Source organism: Oncorhynchus nerka, linkage group LG1, assembly GCF_034236695.1.
Source record: "Oncorhynchus nerka isolate Pitt River linkage group LG1, Oner_Uvic_2.0, whole genome shotgun sequence".
Lineage (NCBI taxonomy): Eukaryota > Metazoa > Chordata > Actinopteri > Salmoniformes > Salmonidae > Oncorhynchus > Oncorhynchus nerka.
This window is the reverse complement of record NC_088396.1, coordinates 17,203,328-17,222,822: the sequence shown is the minus strand read 5'-3', so window position 1 is coordinate 17,222,822 and position 19,495 is coordinate 17,203,328. Positions and strand designations below refer to the sequence as shown.

Below are 19,495 nucleotides of genomic sequence, written 5' to 3'. Positions count from 1 at the left end.
AAAACGCCAAGCGGGATGAATACTTTTGCACTGTAAAACACATTAAATATCTGGTCCTCTCATCTTAATCTTAGAATGAATTATTCTTCCTCTAAGGCATTTCATCAAGCATTTAATGATTAGCTGTCATTTTTCCACTCAAATGAATGATAAGCTATCATGCTTTTACCAAAATCTAACTCTACAGGCTCTATTTTAACAAACCTAACGCAATGGTAAATCTAAGCGCAGGTGGTAGCGCTATAGGTTGGGGCTTGGCCCATCACTAGCCAATCAGAACGTGTTCCATGGCGAAATGTGGTTGCTTCAAGTTGTGTATTTACGGTCTTATATGTATTGCCTTGGAATCAACTCCACTCCCAATGCTAGTCCATCATAGTTTGTTAAATGGCTTACAGAAACTAAATGTAGACCTATCTTTGATAAATACATTAACTTGAACCCAATTTCACTCGACATTGTTCTATGTAATTGTATGGCTACAGTAGCATTCACACTGATATAGGGGCTAGGCCTACTGTAAATTGAATTGTGGCTGAGCATTGACATGCCAAACATTATCAGTAAGCAAGATTAAATTAATTATTTATGAGGCCTAAAAAATATTTTAAAAACAATTCTAATCAAATTCTAAACAAAACCACTTGTTTTAAATAGCCTACGTCACATCCAGACTACAATTTCTCCCCGTGGGTATATAATATTAAAACAATGTAGACTACGGAGGGTTATACGCACATCCAAACTTTTCACAGTAGCTGGACAACAAACGAATATAACTAGAAAGGGCGAATGTCCATTCACCGTTATAATGCTCCTCAATAGGCCTATGCTTTACGACAATAATCGGAAACATTTTACAGATCATCTCGCATTCACACATCTCCAGAAGTTGCATTGCAAGCGCGCCACTGACGTTGTCACCATGAAACCAGGAAGGTGAATCATACTAAAGGTTGGTTGTAATAAAATTCAACAAAAACGATTATTTTTTTACAACAATAAATGAATGTAAAATGTAATACAATCGCCAGGATTAAAAAAAGACACATTGCTATTGAATTAGCCTTCGTTATGGTAGGCCTAAGGGAGGGCTTGGGTTTTTCAAATTTGACAGGTTACAGAACTTCTAAATACGAGGTTCACCGGTATCCATTCACCGAGGTACTCATCTCGTTTCACCGTGGGCATGGACACGTAGCCTACATCATGGATGGGGTTTTACGCACATCCAAAACGTGACCTGCATGGCTAAAATAATGTGGGCCTGCCTTCAATGCATAGATAAAAAGAAAATGTCAGCTCAATGTTTTACTCCTCTCAAACCTTATATTTTAATAAAGCTTTGGTGATTAAGATGTATTTACAAGCGGTCTCAGGAGCCAAACCCTTTATCGACAGTCTTGACTAGCCTACTTCGCGATAACATTGGGCAGACAACAAAAGCCTCAATTGAGAGGAGGGAAGGCTACTGTATGCTTGGTTTTAAATCAAATAAAACAAAATGGGGAAAAAATATTCGTTTTTATATTTTAAAAAAATGAAATATACAGGCACCAAAAGCACATTGGGCTACTCTTGCTCCATGCGCATAGTGCGTCACGGCTGGATAGGCTGCGTTTCTGCTGTAAAAACCCATGCCATAACCAACTGCATTTACTGCTAAAACCAGATTTTGGTTGGTCTTAAATAACCCTATCAGCGCTGCCTGAAATAAGTACTTCGGATACTGTTTTTTTTTACGGATATCAAAGAGGTAAACTGCCGAATTTAGCGTTAGGGTTAGAAAATGCCAGTCTGACCGTTTTTACATGACGAAATTGCAAACTAACGTGCGTTTGAGACTAGCGCCGCCTTAACGCCAGCCAAAAATAGAGCCCTACATGTTGCCACTCCACACAGGTTCACAAAAACTGTGCAGTTTCTTGTGCAAATGTGTAAATCTTGATAAAGATCTAAACACACACGCATGCATACACACACAGAGAGGACAGTGAATGTGTCCAAACAACATAGACAAGATTCTGAAAATTCAGTTTTTGATATTGCTGGACAAAGTTGATTTACTGTTTAACTGCTTTTTTCTTCTTCATAAAAGTGAGGCGAGGAAGCAAAAAAAACAATCCCCCAAAATAAAATGGACTCCAAGTGAGAGTTTTTCATAAATAGTGGAGAAGGAATACATTTGTACTTTACCACATTGTCCTACCCATCTGTGCAAGCTTTAGGCCTAATGTGGGCTTCAAGAGTCATATTATTCCAAGCAAAAACCTATGCTAGGAAATCATTCGTGTTATTTTGAAAAAGGATGCAGATGAAGGTACAATGTTAATTGATATAATCACGTGAAATGAAACAGAATGGGCATTATGACAGTTTCTTTATTCTGAACATATCTCTGATAAACGTCAATAACAGCAGTATTAACATATGTATAATAGAATACAATATCAAGTGTTTTTTCAAATGAAAAAAACTTGACCAAATGTATAATCAGTTCATTACTATAAATGTATAGCCTAACTATGCTTTAAATAAATATGAATACAATGCAAATATTAAAAAGGCTTATCATAGACCACACTTTATAGGAGAAATAGGCTACTAAAGATGGCCAATCATTCAAGTTAGGTCTTTCAAACACTGCTGGACTTGGGCAGGAACTCACCAGCACCTCAAATGTTCCACTGCTTGAGCTCCTGTTCCTCTTACAGAATATTAGCTCAAAAGTATTGCACCTAAATATAAACAGTACCAGCACCCAAAATGAGTACTGGCTCCTACTTCAGTGTAATTCAAGCACCGCTATCAAATAGGTGCAATTCAACACCTATCTACTGGATAAAAATGTAATTTCATGCAATATAGGCTATATAGTAGAATATGTATGCTTTTCTAATTCAAGAATAACAATAAATAAATGTAATAAAATAAAATGTTAATTTATGTGTTCATGACCTATTAGCCAATAGCCTGCAACAAAATAGTAATACAAATATGAATAGGCCTATCATAGACTTTACTTTGAAGAAAGAGGGACAATCATTCAAGTAAGGTCTGTCAAATTAATGTAGCATTGGAAAAAGTACATTTCAATCCGGCCATAAAGTAAACTATAGCATCATCTACAGAATATAACTGATATTCAAAATGCGCAATTAAAAGCATAAATCCATTCCAGGGCAAGTTTTACTAAATTCGAGGCCAGTAGGCCTATATAGTCAAATCACTACTTCCTCCTTCGATTGCCTCATCCGGTTGCCAGGAAAAGCTTTGCTGAGGAATGCCCTGATCTCTGGCCAGTCGTTTGGTTCGATGATGACGTTGTTTCGGGTATTAATTGCTTCTAATAGGTACAAATATTATGCGTTAACCGATTGTTTATAACGAGGGACGTCCCACCACGTTAAACCTGGACACAAATAGTAGGAATTTGCGTCGTCCTCAGCTATGCTGACATGCGAGAGAAAATTAACATCTGCACATACAGGTCCCGAACGTTTGTGCGTCAGTGTCCAATCAGAGGCCCGAACATAACAAGCGCGTGATCTGAGGTGGTTTGGTCTCTGATTCTCTCGCACCAGTTTGGGAAATCCTCAAGGGACACAAAAAAACGATACATATTTAATAAAAGTGAAGCGGGGGCGAAAAGTGAAGCTGCGCATCCATTAAACAGTAAATCAAGTGTCTGGCATATGCATAATCCATCAAAAAGTAAATAGATTTTTTTTGCATTATCAATTACATTAGGCTATTCATTTTAACCACGATTTGTATATGAATATTATTGAGGGTTTCCTATTCTATAGACAGCATAACTATCATTGCACCGTTCTTCCAAATCTTTCCTATGCAATATTGGACCTCTTCCCAGTTAGGCCTACAGGGCAGGGTGTAGGTTGATGATGAAACAGGCTGACATGATATAACGGTTGATTGACAGTTATACCTTCTGAATTCTGCCATCCACGTCCAGGTAGATTACTCGGTACGCCGAAGAAGCTGATCCCATCTCTCTCCACCCCTCAAGCCTCTCTCGCCGCTGCCGAGGAGTCGGATTGCGGGCTATAGGCTACCACTCCGTTCCGTGCCCGAATTGGAAAACCCGAGAGCCGTCTGTCCTTCTCTGAATGGGCAAATGAAGTTAACGTTTCAACATCTCTTTCTCTCTGGAGCACCTAGCTAGCTCTCATCTCATAAACCCCCTCCCTCAGCCGCTCTCAAATGAGTCGCACGCAGACAAACACACACTGGGAAAACTGAAGAGCAGGGATCATCGTACGTTTTCTCTTATCGCCATAGTTACCGGGGCTCCTCAAGGACGCGTGAGTGGGGTAGTTTGCCTGCCCACACAGCCCCCAGTCTGTTCGCGATGTTCATTCCCTTTTACGAACAAACGAGGCTATATTATATTGATAATATGGCTATTCAAATCCTATATAGTCTCTAAAAACTGTATTTTTGGTCAAAGCACACGAGAAGAAAGGAACCGAAGAAAGAAAACCAAAAAGCAGCCAGCAAGCGCCGTGAAAAAGAGATGTTTCACATGTAATTTAGTTTCTTGCATGGGCGCCCACGCGCTTCCCCTGATGACATATTAAATCAAGCCTTGTAGGCTCGAGTCAGCTCAGGGGTTTTGTGATGCTATGCGTGGGAGAGAAGTCATGGGCAATCAAAACATACTAATACTTTCAATAAAACCCGTCATTGACTGTAGTGTATAATCCGGCATAATTACGTTTTGGTTTATTATGAGAACCTACCAGTCCAAATAACTGATTGTTCTTTTTTTACAGACAGTTTCAGAGAATAATAATTCATATTTGATTTGGCCTACAGTACTTTTCAGAAACAAAGAGAGATTGCCTGTGTGGCTGCCTGTGTCACTGAGTGGAGGACTAGCTTTCAGAAGTGTACATTTTGTTTGACACCTGCCACCTCCAGCTGGGAGACTTGAGACCACTCAGCCTAACTGGAACACACTTAGCCTGGTGAACAAAACAATTCAACATTATGCTTAGAAACCAAGACAGATCTTTTGTGAAGAAGCTTCCAGAGAATTCAGCAACACAGCCACTCGCTTTTTATTCATCTACCAAGATATCTTCAGAAATGGACAATTGTCACCAAGACCGTGTACTTATGAGTCAGGTAAGAATCAGACAAGTAACTGAACAAAGCAAGTGCCTGACCAATGAACAAACACCAAAATAAAAGGTACACAGTATTTCAAGTACTACCATTTAAGCACTGCAATAATGATTCAGCTTCCACCAAGAAATGCTCTATCGCCACAAAGAACAATGACACGTTACTGGATGGGGTCCCTTCCATTTAAATACAGGCGGTGAATTGGAATTAACCACAGCCCCGGGCATCTGCCAGAATGAAAGTTCATAAGAATATAGATTACTTTTTCATGAAGGTACATAGGCTACCTTTCTTCACTCATTTGGCACATTAAACTCGGAGGTAGGAAGCATTAGTCACAGGAACGTCTTTAAAATGTTCACAAAGGCAGAATGAATGTGAGCATTTTAAGGTTTGGGATGATGGCATTTGGTGTTTTCTACACATAGTAAAAATATCACAGTTTAACATTGCACTGCATAAATAACTGGTTTGAGAAATGGTTGATCCTCCTCGGGAGTTGATATGCAGAATTCCATAATCAAACACAAAATGTTACATTCATAGCATTCAAGTCCCAAAACATAAAACTGTACCATCATTTGCTGATCATATAGGAACACAAAATATCAGTACCTTCATATACTTCCTAAACAGAGAAAATACATAGACCACCAGAATGTTTTTTTTTTCTCCATATAAATTACTGTGCATTTCCCCACAATCTTTGGTTACATAAGGCTGAAGTGGGCCCAATATGCTCTAGAAGTATATAAAAAAAATCTAAATAAAAAGTGGTATGTGCTCAGAGGGACTGATGGCTTGGTTGGTTGCTTATTCTACTCCGCTACTTAATCTTCATCGACTTTCAGTCGGTTCCAATAGGTGCTACTACACACTAGTTCATGTCAGCTACTGCTGAATCGACGGCGATACAGCCAAGCTCGCAGTGACAACAGACCTTTAGAAAGAAGTGTTGCCTGTCTATGTCTCTTTGTGAACATTGTCTAGCTCTTGGGCTCAGTTTTTCAAAAACTATCAGATAGTATTAAAGGCATATTCATAGAACAGACAAATCATTGACTTAAAATCCAGATAACCAAATCCCTATAAACCAGGGCCCAGTTAAGGTTGAGAGGTGACCACAGGCAGGGTGGGTTCAGGTCATCTCAGTTAAAAGGTCCGGTCCAGGGTAGTGGTATAGGATGCAGTGTGTCTGTGCTGAGCGAGGGCCACAGTCTTTCCACTTCTCGGTCTAGTTAGTGGAAAGTGCTTAGTGCTCCTTCATCCTACAAGACGGAAACAGAAAAACAGACTTTGATCCCTAAACAAAAATCTGCATAAAAAGAATGTGCAGTTTCCCACCAGAGATGTGTTTCCATCAAATTGATAAAAAGGCTGTGCGTGATGACCTAGTGCACATATAAATGCATTTTGTGGTTAAATAAAAAAAGTTAAAATGGGTTTCCATTGCATTTTCAACTCGTTTTTTTTTTCTCCCACAAAAAATGCTACGTTATATAGCGAGTGTGCCCACTGCTATTGGCACGTGTGCTCTAGCCAACAGCTCACAGTTAGGCTACAGTGCAAGTATAGCCTACATGATGAGATGATTATGGACAAAAGAGTAATCAATTTTATTTGTCAAACAGCAGCCAAGCATTCTATTTATATGTGAAAGAGTTGAAGCTGTTGCAGTGCTTAAGGTGGTCCCAGGAGACTGTTCCCATAAAGAACAACCTTTAAGTGATGGAACATTCACCTAATCTTGTATGGAAGGAGGGATGTGGAGATCAGTGGCAGTTCTTGTAGAATAATGAACCCCAGTATTGAATTTGAATAGCATTTGAAAAGAAACAGGGTGTAGATTCATTTGTTTTAGAAACAGATTTGGTTGATATACATTGAGGATTTCAAGGCGATGAAAGAGTGGAGAGGAACTGGCACAACAGTCTGAGTTGCGCTTCCTCACAAAATGTTTTTGGAGAATGAAGAAGTTATTGGGGTTGCTTTTATAAGTACTGACCCAGTATATATTGCAATATGAGATAAATAGATAGAGTAAGGTGTAGTACAGATTCCAAATTGTTTTGGGGGGGAAAAAGAGGTTGTATTCATCTGATGACACCAATACCTTTCACAATTTATTTGGAGTTGATTTAGTGAATGCGTTTCTGACGGTCTTTATCAGAGAAAAATATGGTGTCATCGGCAAACATAAAAAAAGACAATGAAAAATGAAATACAAGTCATTAACATAGATCATAGAACATGATCAAAGGCATCAGTTACTATAACAAAGCCTAGATACCACTCGATACCGCCATACTACAACAAGTAGAATATAAACAAGTCACTTACTCTACAGTGGTGCTGCCAGAACGAAGTTTAACCACGTTACCAGAGGTCAGCTCCTTCATCACCAGCCGCAGCAACAGCTACAGAGGAAACACATCCACACACAAAGCCACATTTTATAAGACCCACATAAGACAAACATTAAGAGGATAGGGGGCAGTATTTTCACTTGGGATTAATTGCGTGCCCATAGTGAACTGCATCAAACTCTGTCCTAGATTGCTAATATATGCATATTATTATTACTATTGCATAGAAAACACTGAAGTTTCTAAAACGGTTTGAATTATGTCTGTGAGTATAACAACTCATAGGGCAGGCAATCTTCCAAACAAGAAATTAAATTCTGAAAGTTGGGGCAACTTTGACATCATCGCCCCCTCCTTTCCCAACAAGATATGGATCTGGTAGCACTTCCTACGCCTTCCACTAGATGTCCTCATTCAGTAGAAAGTGTAATGGAGCATTTGCTTTGAACTTTGACCTAATGGGAGGGAAAATAGTCAGTGTCCCAACTGAATGCCATTTTGCTGTGGCGCATTTCTCTGTGGGTGCTACGGCTGTTCCATTCGGCCCCAGATGAAAATGTATGATCCGGTTGGAACGTTATTGGATATATATGATAATAACATCCTGAAGATTGATTCTCTACTTAGTTTGACCAGTTTATTCGACCTGGAATATATCTTTTGGAAGTTTTCGGGCGAGTTATCTTGGACCAGCAGTCAGTTTTTGGGCATGTGAGCTGAAAGTGATAGCAAATGCAGCTACTTGGACACTAGTATTGGACATTATGGAACAAAACAACGATTTATTGTGGAACTAGGACTCCTTGCACTACATTCTGATGAAAGAACATCAAAGGTAAGGGAATATTTATGTTGTAATTTCGTATTTCTGTTGACGCCAACATGGCGGTTACGTCTGAGCGCCGTCTCAGATTATTGCAATGTTAGGCTTTTTCCGTAATGTTTAAAAGAAATCTGACACAGCGGTTGCATTAAGAACCTTTAGTCAAAGTTTATGATGAGTATTTCTGTTATCTGGCGTAGCTTTCTATAATTTCTCTGGATATTTTGGAGGAATTTCTGAACATGGCATCAATGTAAACCGAGATTTGTGGATATAAAAATGCATATTATCGAACAAAACATAAATGTACTGTGTAACATGTCATATGACTGTCATCTGATGAAGATTCTCAAGAGGTTAGTGATTCATTTTATCTCTAATCCTGCTTTTGTGATTTTATCTTTGGCTGGAAAAAATGGCTGCGTTTTTTCTTTGGTTTGGTGGTGGTCTAACATAAATATATTTTGTGTTTTCGCTGTAAAACATTTACAAAATCTGACATGATGGGTAGATGAACAAGATGTTTGTCTTTCATTTGAGGTATTGGACTTGTTAATGTGTGAAAGTTAAATATTTCTAAAGAATATTTTTGAATTCCCTGCGCCACCTTTTCAGCTGTTGCCCCAACAGGTTTTAACAAGCATCAGCACCTACCAGCAGTGCTAGGAAGTCAGCTGCCATCAGCATGTAGAAGACCTGATCCCAGCCCTGTGACGACAACACTCCTGCCAGAAGGGGGCCTATTGCTGCACCTGAGAAGAACAGCTCACAGGACAGTTTGTAAGTCACAGAGCTAGACCTATGCTAAATTCTAAAGCAACCCCTGGTCATTAGCTATCCCCTCAAGGAGCTAACTTATCACATAGGATCTACTGGTATGGATGGAGGTGAGAGACTGACCTACTGATCCTGTGCCGTCAATGATGGCCGTGACAGTAGAAAGGGCCCTGGCATTGCCCTTGAGGCTCTTGTGTGTTCCCTAGGTTCAAAGGTCAAAACAGAGTGGGAAGGGATATGAGGTCAGAGACAGAGGATTATATAAGTGTAAAACAGTGAGAAAGACTCACTCACTACACACTTACCAGATCAGCAGCCACTGCTGTTGTAATTAGGGAATATGGCCCATTCACAAGTCCTCCACACACCAGTAGCATACCTATGAAGAAAATGGCCCATCACAACATTATCCACTTGATCATAGCTCTGTTCACCTGTGCGTTATTGACAGTCAGAATAGCACAGCCATTATGTCAACGGGCTCAGGAGCGTGATTCATGAAGTCAGTCTACAATCCCTCTCACAAGAGCAACACAAACTGGACTTAGTAATATAAATTGATCCTTACCTATGGTTGGTCCCAGTCCAAACTCGCTGATCATGGAGAAGCCATAAAGCTGAGATACAGAACAAAAACATTTAAAAAAAATATGTCCTATAAGATTAATGATGCATGCTTATGTTTAGCCCTTGAGATGGTCAACGGTCCTCTGAAGCTCAGCGATCTTCTGTAGCTCAGTTGGTAGAGCATGGTTCTTGCAACACCAGGATAGTTGGTTTGATTCTCAGAAACAGAGAAAGAGAGAGAAAGAAATAGAAACAAATGGAGCCACACAGGGAAAGAGACTCACTATAGGAGCAGCCAGCAGCAGCATCACTGCACAGGTGGTGGCTCTCTTTCCCAGCTTATCAGATATGACCCCAGCCAATATTCCCCCTACACACAGAGAAAGAGATGAGCACAACAATCAAGATGTGTGGTTTGCGGGTAGTTCAATTCCAATGATGAATTAGGAAGTCCTGACATCATTCATGCATTTTTACAAATCAAATCTCTGACAACACACACAGGAGCATACAAATATCCAGATCATAAAGTTATTTGGTTTGTAGAAAGAGTCATACAAAAGGATCAGAACTACAAACAACCACTGAATAAAAAATAAAAAAAGAGAACATACCCACAATTCCTCCCACGTCAAACAGAGTGGAGAGATCTCCGGCCTTCTTGGCATCTAGGTGAGCTGAGAGACAGGTCTATTATCTTCACACACCCTCTGGCAAACTAAACAAGTGACACAGGATACTAACAAAACCAACAAGCAAAGCATAGGTATCCTCTCACAGTGGTTCCCAAACTGCTGGAAAGGGGCCCCGAGTGAAAACGTTTGGGAACCTCTGTCCTAACAGGTAGAGCTGGTTTGACCACAGATTATCAAGACATACAGTGCATTCGGAAAGTATTGAGACCTCTTGACTTTTTCAACATTTTGTTATGTGGTCTAAGACACTGCATCTCAGTGCAAGACGCGTCACTGCAGTACCTGGTTCGAATACAGGCTGCGATTGGGAGTCCCATAGGGCGTTGCACAACTGGCCCAGCTTCGTCTGGGTTTGGCCGGGGTAGGCAGTCATTGTAAATAATTTTTTCTTAACGGACATGCCTAGTTAAATAAAATAAATACATATTCTAAAATTGAGAAATACTTTTTTATTTAAATCAACCTACACACAATAACCCACAGTGACAAAGCAAAAACAGGTTTTCAGAAATGTTTGCATCAAAAAAAGAAATTCTTTATTTACAGAAGCATTAAGACCTTATGCGATGAGACTCGAAATTGAGCTCAAGTGCATCCTGTTTCCATCGATCATCCTTGAGATGTTTCTACAACTTAATTGGAGTCCACCTGTGGTAAATTCAATTGATTGGACATGAATTGGGAAGGCACACACAGTTGACAATGCATGTCAGAGCAAAAACCAAGCCATGAGGTTGAAGAAATTGTCCGTAGAGCTCCGAGACAGGACTATGTCGAGGCACAGATCTGGGGAAGGGTACCAAAACATTTCTGTAGCATTGAAGGTCCCCAAGAACACAGTGGCCTCCATCCTTCTTAAAAATGGAAGAAGCTTCGAACCACTAAGACTCTTCCTAGAGCTGGCTGCCTGGCCAAACTGAGCAATCGGTCAGAGAGGTGACCAAGAATCCGATGGTCACTGACAGAGATCCAGAGTTCTTCTGTGGAGATGGGAGAACCTTCCAGAAGGACAACCATCTCTGCAGAACTCCACCTATCAGGCCTCTATGGTAGAGGGGCCAGACAGAAGACACTCCTCAGTAAAAAGGCACATGCCAGCCCACGTGGACCTTGCCAAAAGGCACCTAGACTCTCAGACCATGAGAAACAAAGTTCTCTGGTCTGATGAAGCCAAGATTGAACTCTTTGGTCATAATGCCAAGCGTTACGTCAGGAAGAAACCAGGCACCATCCTTACGGTGAAGCGTGGTGGTGGCAGCATCATGCTGTGGGAATGTTTTTTTAGCAGCAGGGACAAGGAGACTAGTCAGGATCGAGGCAAAGATGAATGGAGCAAAGTACAGAGTACATCTTTGCCTCGATCCTGACTAGTCTCCTTGATGAAAACCTGCTCCAGATCGCTCAGGTCCTCAGACTGGGGAGAAGGTTCACCTTCCAAAAGGACAACGACACTAAGCACACAGCCAAGACAACGCACGAGTGGCTTCGGGATAAGTCTCGATGTCCTTGAGAGGCCCAGCCAGAGCCCGGACTTAAACTCTATCGAACATCTCTGGAGAGACCTGAAAATATCTGGCAGCGATGCTCCCCATCCAACCTGACAGAGCTAGAGAGGGTCTGCAGAGAAGAATGGGAGAAACTCTCCAAATACAGCTGTGCCAAGCTTGTAGCTTCATACCAAAGAAGACTTAAAGGCTGTACTCGATGCCAAAGGTGCTGAGTAAAGGGTCTGAATACTTATGTAACTGTGATCAGTTTTGTATTTGTAATACATTTGCAATTTAATTAGATTTTTTTTGCCATTATGGGGAACTGTGTTGATTAATGAGAAAAAAAGATTGAATCCATTTTATAATAAGGCTGTAACATAACAAAATGTGGAAAAAGTTAAGAGGTCTGAATACTTTGACTGCACTGTAAATGTCAGATTGCAGATAGATACAGTATGTCTCAGACAAAGTCTAGCAGGTAGCGGGCAAAGAATGCATGCCCTGACACTTCTTATAGAGCTCTCCACAATGCCCTGGATTCATGTACTGTATACTTGACCAAACAGACAGAGTTCCTATACGAATGTAGCAGTGGGTGAGGGTGTTGGTGCAGTGTAATGTAGTGGTTCTCAACTGGTTTTGCATTGGGACACAAATTGAACCATGTTATCTCAGTCGCGACCCAATATTCGTATGACAATATGTTTTGGGCAAAATGCAACCTGGAAAACAATTTTTAATGTTATATTGACAATAAATTTAGCAATTATATTAGACAAGGGAACAACAATCACACCTTTTCAAAAATATGAAAACCCATTTAAAACCCCCTTTTGCGATCCACCAGTTCAGAACCACTGATGTAGTGTAATGTACAAACCCGTTTTCGTGATGTAGAGCGGCAGCCAGAAGAGGAAGGTGTAGCTGACCAGCTTGGCAAACAGCAAACAGAGCGAGAACTCTATCACTCCCTGGAGAGAAAGAAAAGCATACTGTCAACAAATAAAAACTATACATTTCTCCAGAATAGAATGGCGTGGTACTTTGCATGGTGTATGCTAAGTGCCAGGGTTTTTCCCGGTTGCTTGTACAGTACCCATGCATTTCTTTCAGATCTATTTAAGTGTACAAGGAACATGTGTCTGTAGGTATTTTTCTACAGTATAAAATGGTATTGGCAACAATTTGATGTACAAAATAAATTAACTAAACAAAACCAACCTGCTTTTTTGTATAAAAAAAATAACATTCTAAATTAGGTCACACAGGCTCAGAAGATTCCCGTGAGGGCAGGACATTTCCTAAGGAAAATAGTCCTGACAGTGCTTCTGCCATGAAGTCTTGGAGACCTAAAAACATCTTGGCTGCAGATATGATGTCCAGCTTCTTGGTCTTCTTTGACACTTGTGCAGTACAATGAATCACTGTGGCTATAAATGCCACAATATCTACCTTCTTCACAATGAGTGTATCCAGATCACTCGACTGACTTAAAACACTAGCAACTGGTTGCAAGGCATATCGTCAACACTGTTGCCTCTCGCTCCTTTGACTCTTTTCACCGGCTCCACATAGATCCCTGATCCTTGACACCTCAACCTCCTTCACCCTAACAGGGCACTCAAGAAAGTCTGGAGTATGAACCCCATCACATCTACAAAAAAAAATCTGATTCTTCAATACCATACTTCTCCTGCCTGCAAACATTTGACACTTGACCATATCCTTTACAATTCCCATACTAATGGTTTGGACACAAACGCTCTCACCGCATACCTCACATATCCAAGCGTCACATATTCAGGTATCGTCTCCTCAAACAACAATAATATCGATAGGCTTTTCTCCTTCCTTCAATTACCAATACAGTGGTTGCACTGTCCTTCTCTCAGCACATATCAAAGCTGCTGGCTAAAGTTAGAGGAAACCAAGTCTAGATTTATCGTAATCACTCCTCTTTCACCCCAGCTGCCAAACTAACCCGGATTCTGATGACCATCCTACCCCTGCTAGATTACAGAGATCATTTATAGATTGGCAGGTAAGGGTGTTCTCTAGAGGCTAGAAGAAGAACATCACCATTCGGCCATCAGATTTGCCACCAATGCTCCTTATAGGACACATCACTGCACTCTATACTCCTCTGTAAACTGGTAATCTCTGTATACCCGTCGCAAGACCCACTGGTTGATGCTTATTTATAAAACCCTCTTAGACCTCACTCCCCCCTATCTGAGATACCTACTGCAGCCCTCATCCTCTACATACAACACCCGTTCTGCCAGTCACTTTCATTAAGGTCCCCAAAGCACACACATCCCTGGGTCGCTCCTCTTTTCAGTTCGCTGCAGCTAGCGACAGGAACAAGCTGCAAAAACCACTCAATCTGGACAGTTTTATCTCCAGCTCTTCATTCAAAGACTCAATCATGGACAGTCTTACTGACAGTTGTGGCTGCTTTGTATGATGTATTGTTGTCTCTACCGTCTTGACCTTTGTGCTGTTGTCTGTGCCCAATAATGTTTGGACCATGTTTTTTACTGCTACCTTGTTGCGTTGCTACCATGTTGTTGTCATGTTGTGTTGCTACCATGCTGTGTTATGTGTTGCTACCATATGTTGTCGTCTTAGGTCTCTTTTTATGTAGTGTGTCTCGTGTGTTTTGTCCTATATTTATATATATATATTTTTTATCACAGGCCCGTAGGAGGCCTTTTGGTAGGTCGTCATTGTAAATAAGAATTTGTTCTAAACTGACTTGCCTAGTTAAATAAAGGTTCAATTAAAAAAATACAGGTCAGGCGACATGCACTGACCATTCATGGAATTCTCTGACTAAGGTACTCGTCATCTACACTACCGGTCACAAGTTTTAGAACACCCACTCATTCAAGGGTTTTTCCATTTTCTACATTGTAAAATAATAGTGAACACATCAAAACTATGAAAACACATATGGAATCATGTAGTAATTATTTTAAAAAAAAAAGTTTTTATTATTAAACAAATCAAAATATATTTTATATTTGAGATTCTTCAAATAGCCACCCTTCAAATAGCCACAGCTTTGCACAATCGTGGCATTCTCTCAACCAGCTTCGCCTGGAATGCTTTTCCAACAGTCTTGAAGGAGCTCCCACATATGCTCAGCACTTGTTGGCTGCTTTTCCTTCACTCTGAGGTTTAACTCATCACAAACCATTTAAATTTGGTTGGGGGATTGTGGAGGCCAGGTCATCTGATGCAGCACTCCATCACAAATTATTGGTAAAAACAGACCTTACGCAGCCTGGAGGTGTGTTGGGTCATTGTCCTGTTGAAAAACAAATGATAGTCCCACTACGCCCAAACGAGATGGGATGGCATATCGCTGCAGAATTCTGTGGTAGACATGCAGGTTAAGTGTGCCTTGAATTCCAAATAAATCACAGACAGTGTCACCAGCAAAGCACCCCCACACCATCACACCTGCTCTATGCTTTATGGTGGGAAACACACATGCAGAGATCAGCCGTTCACCCGCACTGCGTCTCACAAAGACACAGCGGTTAGGAATTTTAGAAATTGACTCCAGACCAAAGGCCAAATTTCTACCGGTCTAATGTCCATTACTTGTGTTTCTTGGCCCAAGCAAGTCTCTTTTTCCTATTGGTGTCCTTTAGTAGTGGTTGGGCTGCAATTTCTGAGGCTGGTAACGCTAATGAACTGATCCTCTGCAGCAGCGGTAACTTTGAGTCTTCCATTCCCGTGGCGGTCCTCATGAGAGCCGGTTTTATCATAGCGCTACAACTCCTTTGGCAGGCACCCTGCTCCGAAGAGCAATACATGTTACTTCTGATGTGGGCAATTTTGCCAGATCCAGTCCACACTTCTTCAATGACACAATTAACCAAAACAAGGCCGCTTCTAGCCACCTTGATTGAACCCACCTTTCCCACTGCTTTCTTCAGTGCTCGATAATACAAATGGATTTCGCAACTGAACCTACTTGTCCAAAAAAACAGTTCCATAAGAAATGCATTATTGGACCGGTCCTTGTCTTCTACTACAACTTTTGCTCGTTTAGTTCCATTCTTTGATTGCACTCATTTCCATTCATTATCACACTTCACTTGCCGCACTTTCCGATTAAAGCACAGTCGCCATTTTCCAGTGTCCTCATCTGCGTGCTTTTACCCCTCCCTGGTACTTGACTGGTCAATTAAGGTAATTGATTGGTTAGAAACTCACTGCACCTGGTTATCTATGTCTTGAATTGGACATGAATTGAAAGGCAATAATAAAAACCAGCAGATGGCCCTCCAGGAATTGAGTTTAACAGCCCTGGCTTTGGGGAACAGGGCCTGGGCCTTTGCTATTGTGTGTGAGAGATATGGGTGGTGTGAGAGGTCAGGCGACTGACCGGAATGCGTAGAGCTCCCATGAAGCTGATGGCCGAGGGCTCTGATTCGCTCTTCACCACCACCACCTGCTGTACTGGGACAGAAACACTACTGTTGTCCTGAGGGAGCAGCAGCTCTGTGTCCCAGTTCTGAGAGAGATGGAGGGGAAAACATGGGTTAATAACACAGATCCACATACAGACACTAACATAAACACAGACAAACTCATAAAAACAGGCACACCTCATATTTGTCTCCCTGTTTGTATGAATGGTACAGTTGCTTGTGCCCATTTGTCCCATTCCAGTTCTTTGTCAGCTTTTGCTGCATGAGAAAAAAAAAGAAGAAAAAAAAGAAGTACAATACAGTTTACCACAATGTTACGGGATCTATAGTTTAACATCACTATTATACACAGTGTTCCACCAGCTACTAGTGAAGAAAACTGTAATGCAGTTCACAGTAGCGTGGGAGACCTGTCAATCAAGAAGAACCCTAAATAAAGCTTATACAAGGAATCTGCCCACATGGTAAAAGTTAATCATGTTTCATCCCTTTTGATTTGTGTGTCCGTCTCCAGGGAGGCATTTTTACCAGAGCCAGCCCACACTCAGAGACACTCAGGTACTCTACGTCTACGCAAGGAGCTAAAGTGGGCGACAGTTGTCTAGGAAACGGTTGTCGGGCGCGATGTGCGACAGATGTGATGCTATCCAGGCAAATTCTGATGACGTGTGATCCACACATGATCCCATTCTTGGACACACATTTTCAAACTAGCATTTAATCTAAGCATTGAACCAAGAGGGGCTTTTTCCTGTCTATATCTGTGAATTTATACCTCTGAAATGTCCTAAATATTATGTCTATACTAAGTAGAGATGCTTTTGAGAACAAGAGAGACATCCTAAGTACTCACATTGTTGCTGCAGGGAGCAGGGTTCTGTACAGCATGGATGCTTCTAAGATCATTTGGATCTACAGACAAAACAGAGTGTTTAAATGTTTTAATATCAGCGTGCAAAAATCTGACCGTCGCATAAATCATGCATTGAAGCTAAACAAAGGCAAATGGTACGAGTCTTTCACTCCTCCAACCAATCACGTAGCAGTACTCACGTTCAATGAGGAAGAGGAAGCAGATGATTCCCATGGCAGCAATGATGAGGCCGGGAACGATGAAGGACAAGCCCCAGTTGGAGGAGACCCAGTAGCCTGCGATCAGAGAGCCCAAGATGTTGCCCACCGAGGTGTGGGAGTTCCATATGCCCATGATCAGACCCCTCCTATTGGAGACACCAGTTAAAGTATTCTAACTTCAATGTATATTCTATTTTATATTCAATGCATCTCCTATAACATCAGTGTATCTGAACTATGGAGGAATTGTTTCATTTTAACAGATCTTGTGGCTTACCTTCCCTTGCCAAACCAGTTCCCGATGCATGTGACAACACTGGGCCAGCCAGTCGTCTGAACCAAGCCATTAGCCACCTGAGGCAGAGGAGAAACAGAGAGTTAGAAAAACATTCAGAATTTAGAACTGTTGTCCTCTGAATTCTCAACTAGTCTTCCTATGAAATGTCAGACCAAGAATTTTCTATGGCTTGACTGATATTGTACATGTGTAGGTAGTTACAGTAGGTCCACTTTGTGACTTACCTGGACAAATATATAGAAGCCAAGGCTGTGGATACTGTAAATGTAGCCCAGGCCAAACAGACAGGTGAAGAGGCCGCTCATCAGCATGCCAAACGTCAGGTACAGACGGATGGGCAGGCGCTCACCGATGATGCCACTGCAGGACGCACAATGACATTTTAACAATGCATAAGAAAAGTTCATACAGGCTGACAAAAATGGCTAGCATATTCAGCATAAAAATAGGCTGGCATATTGAGAATTTTTCATCCACCCCTTATATAAAACGAAACATCAATTTTGAATGAAAAAAAAAACATTAAAATATCAACACTATTCGGCATGACATCCAGCACAAGCTTGGCTAGAAGCCATTTGACCTTGCTGGGACACAGAGTTAGTTATGCAACACGGTCCTTGAAAAGCACACTGTGTTCATGTTGTAACACAGAGAGACAGAATGAGGACCCTTTCAGGGCTAAAAGAGAGGGAGGGAAAGAGTGAGAGGTGAGAGCGAAAGACAAAAAAAAAAAAAAAAAAAAGAGAACGCAAGGAGCGAGATATTCCCCCCTTGACAACTACAATAAAAACAACCAACAAAAATGGGTCACAACTCCTGCAGGTCTGTCGCACACCGAGTCTGTACATAGTCAATGGTAGGCGGAGGGGACTATTACTATTAGGTACAACTACAGCTCATCCCTTGGCAGTAGTACTGTAGATTACTTTATCGCCGACCTCAACCCAGAGTCTCGCGGTGTTCACAGTCAGCCCACTGTCACTCCTACCAGATCACAGCAAAATCAGTCTACTCTACTTGAACAGAGCAACACTGAAATCACGAGACAAAGCCAAAACAAACCGCACACTTAAGAAATGCTATAGATGGAAAGTAGTGTAGAAACTTACCAAAAAACAACAGGAAACAACAATCGCTTTTAGACAACTTCCTGGACAAAACATTTCACTGCAATAGTGAATGTGTAAAACTGGCAATAGAAAGCCAAAACAGTATATTTGACCTTCCAGCCTCACCATCAAATCTAAAAATTACAAAACGGTTTGATGAAGAATGCAAAAACCTAAGAAAGAAATTGAAAAACATATCCAACCAAAAACAGACCCAGAAAACCTGATCCTACACCTTTACTGTGTTTAAACACTAAAACGGTACAGGAATACACTAAGGAAAAAGGAACAGCACACCAGAAACCAGCTCAATGTTATTGAAGAATCCATAGAATCGAACCACGTCGGGGAAAATCCGAACACACTAAACAACAACACGAAGAGCTAACTATCCAAAACAGAGGTGTCTGGATAAACCACTTCTCATTTTGGCCCTATGAAGAAAGAACAAAAACATAGACATGATCAATTACAAATCTAACAATCCTCAGCTCTGGCATCTTCCCCAATACTTGGAACCAAGGACTGGTCCCCAAAAACTACTGTGGGATCTGCATCAACAGCAAATTCTCTTCATTATCATTAACAGCAGCCTCCTACATTTCCTCAGTGAAAACATCCTGAGCAAATTTAAAAATGGGCTTTTAACCAAATTACCATGCGACAGACCACGTATTCACCCAGCACACCCTAA

At 41.1% G+C, this 19,495-nt stretch overlaps 2 protein-coding genes across 6 annotated transcripts in view; both read right to left on the bottom strand.

Annotated features, from left to right (window-relative positions):
- The window catches only part of LOC115106739 (high affinity cGMP-specific 3',5'-cyclic phosphodiesterase 9A-like), a 36,887-nt gene extending 32,594 nt beyond the window's left edge, over positions 1 to 4,293 (bottom strand). Inside the window, exon 1 of one of the 3 annotated variants that reach the window (XM_065010040.1) lies at positions 3,950 to 4,293. In XM_065010040.1, coding sequence (XP_064866112.1) covers positions 3,950 to 4,012 — 63 coding nt within the window. In that variant the 5' untranslated portion in view covers positions 4,013 to 4,293. The remainder of the gene's footprint in view (positions 1 to 3,949) is intronic. The other 2 variants (XM_065010030.1, XM_029630063.2) reach the window with 2 other exon arrangements.
- Positions 4,294 to 5,060: 767 nt separating this feature from the next.
- Positions 5,061 to 19,495, bottom strand: part of LOC115106637 (glucose-6-phosphate exchanger SLC37A1-like) — a 31,533-nt gene continuing 17,098 nt past the window's right edge. For all 3 annotated transcript variants that reach the window (XM_029629683.2, XM_065009944.1, XM_029629601.2), the window contains 15 exons: positions 17,914 to 18,049; positions 17,669 to 17,745; positions 17,371 to 17,537; positions 17,171 to 17,229; positions 16,495 to 16,575; positions 16,272 to 16,400; positions 12,750 to 12,840; positions 10,299 to 10,361; positions 9,969 to 10,054; positions 9,686 to 9,734; positions 9,423 to 9,496; positions 9,241 to 9,319; positions 8,995 to 9,092; positions 7,492 to 7,568; positions 5,061 to 6,419 (listed from right to left, as the gene is read on the bottom strand). In XM_029629683.2, coding sequence (XP_029485543.1) covers positions 6,404 to 6,419; positions 7,492 to 7,568; positions 8,995 to 9,092; positions 9,241 to 9,319; positions 9,423 to 9,496; positions 9,686 to 9,734; positions 9,969 to 10,054; positions 10,299 to 10,361; positions 12,750 to 12,840; positions 16,272 to 16,400; positions 16,495 to 16,575; positions 17,171 to 17,229; positions 17,371 to 17,537; positions 17,669 to 17,745; positions 17,914 to 18,049 — 1,282 coding nt within the window. In that variant the 3' untranslated portion in view covers positions 5,061 to 6,403. The remainder of the gene's footprint in view (positions 6,420 to 7,491; positions 7,569 to 8,994; positions 9,093 to 9,240; positions 9,320 to 9,422; positions 9,497 to 9,685; positions 9,735 to 9,968; positions 10,055 to 10,298; positions 10,362 to 12,749; positions 12,841 to 16,271; positions 16,401 to 16,494; positions 16,576 to 17,170; positions 17,230 to 17,370; positions 17,538 to 17,668; positions 17,746 to 17,913; positions 18,050 to 19,495) is intronic.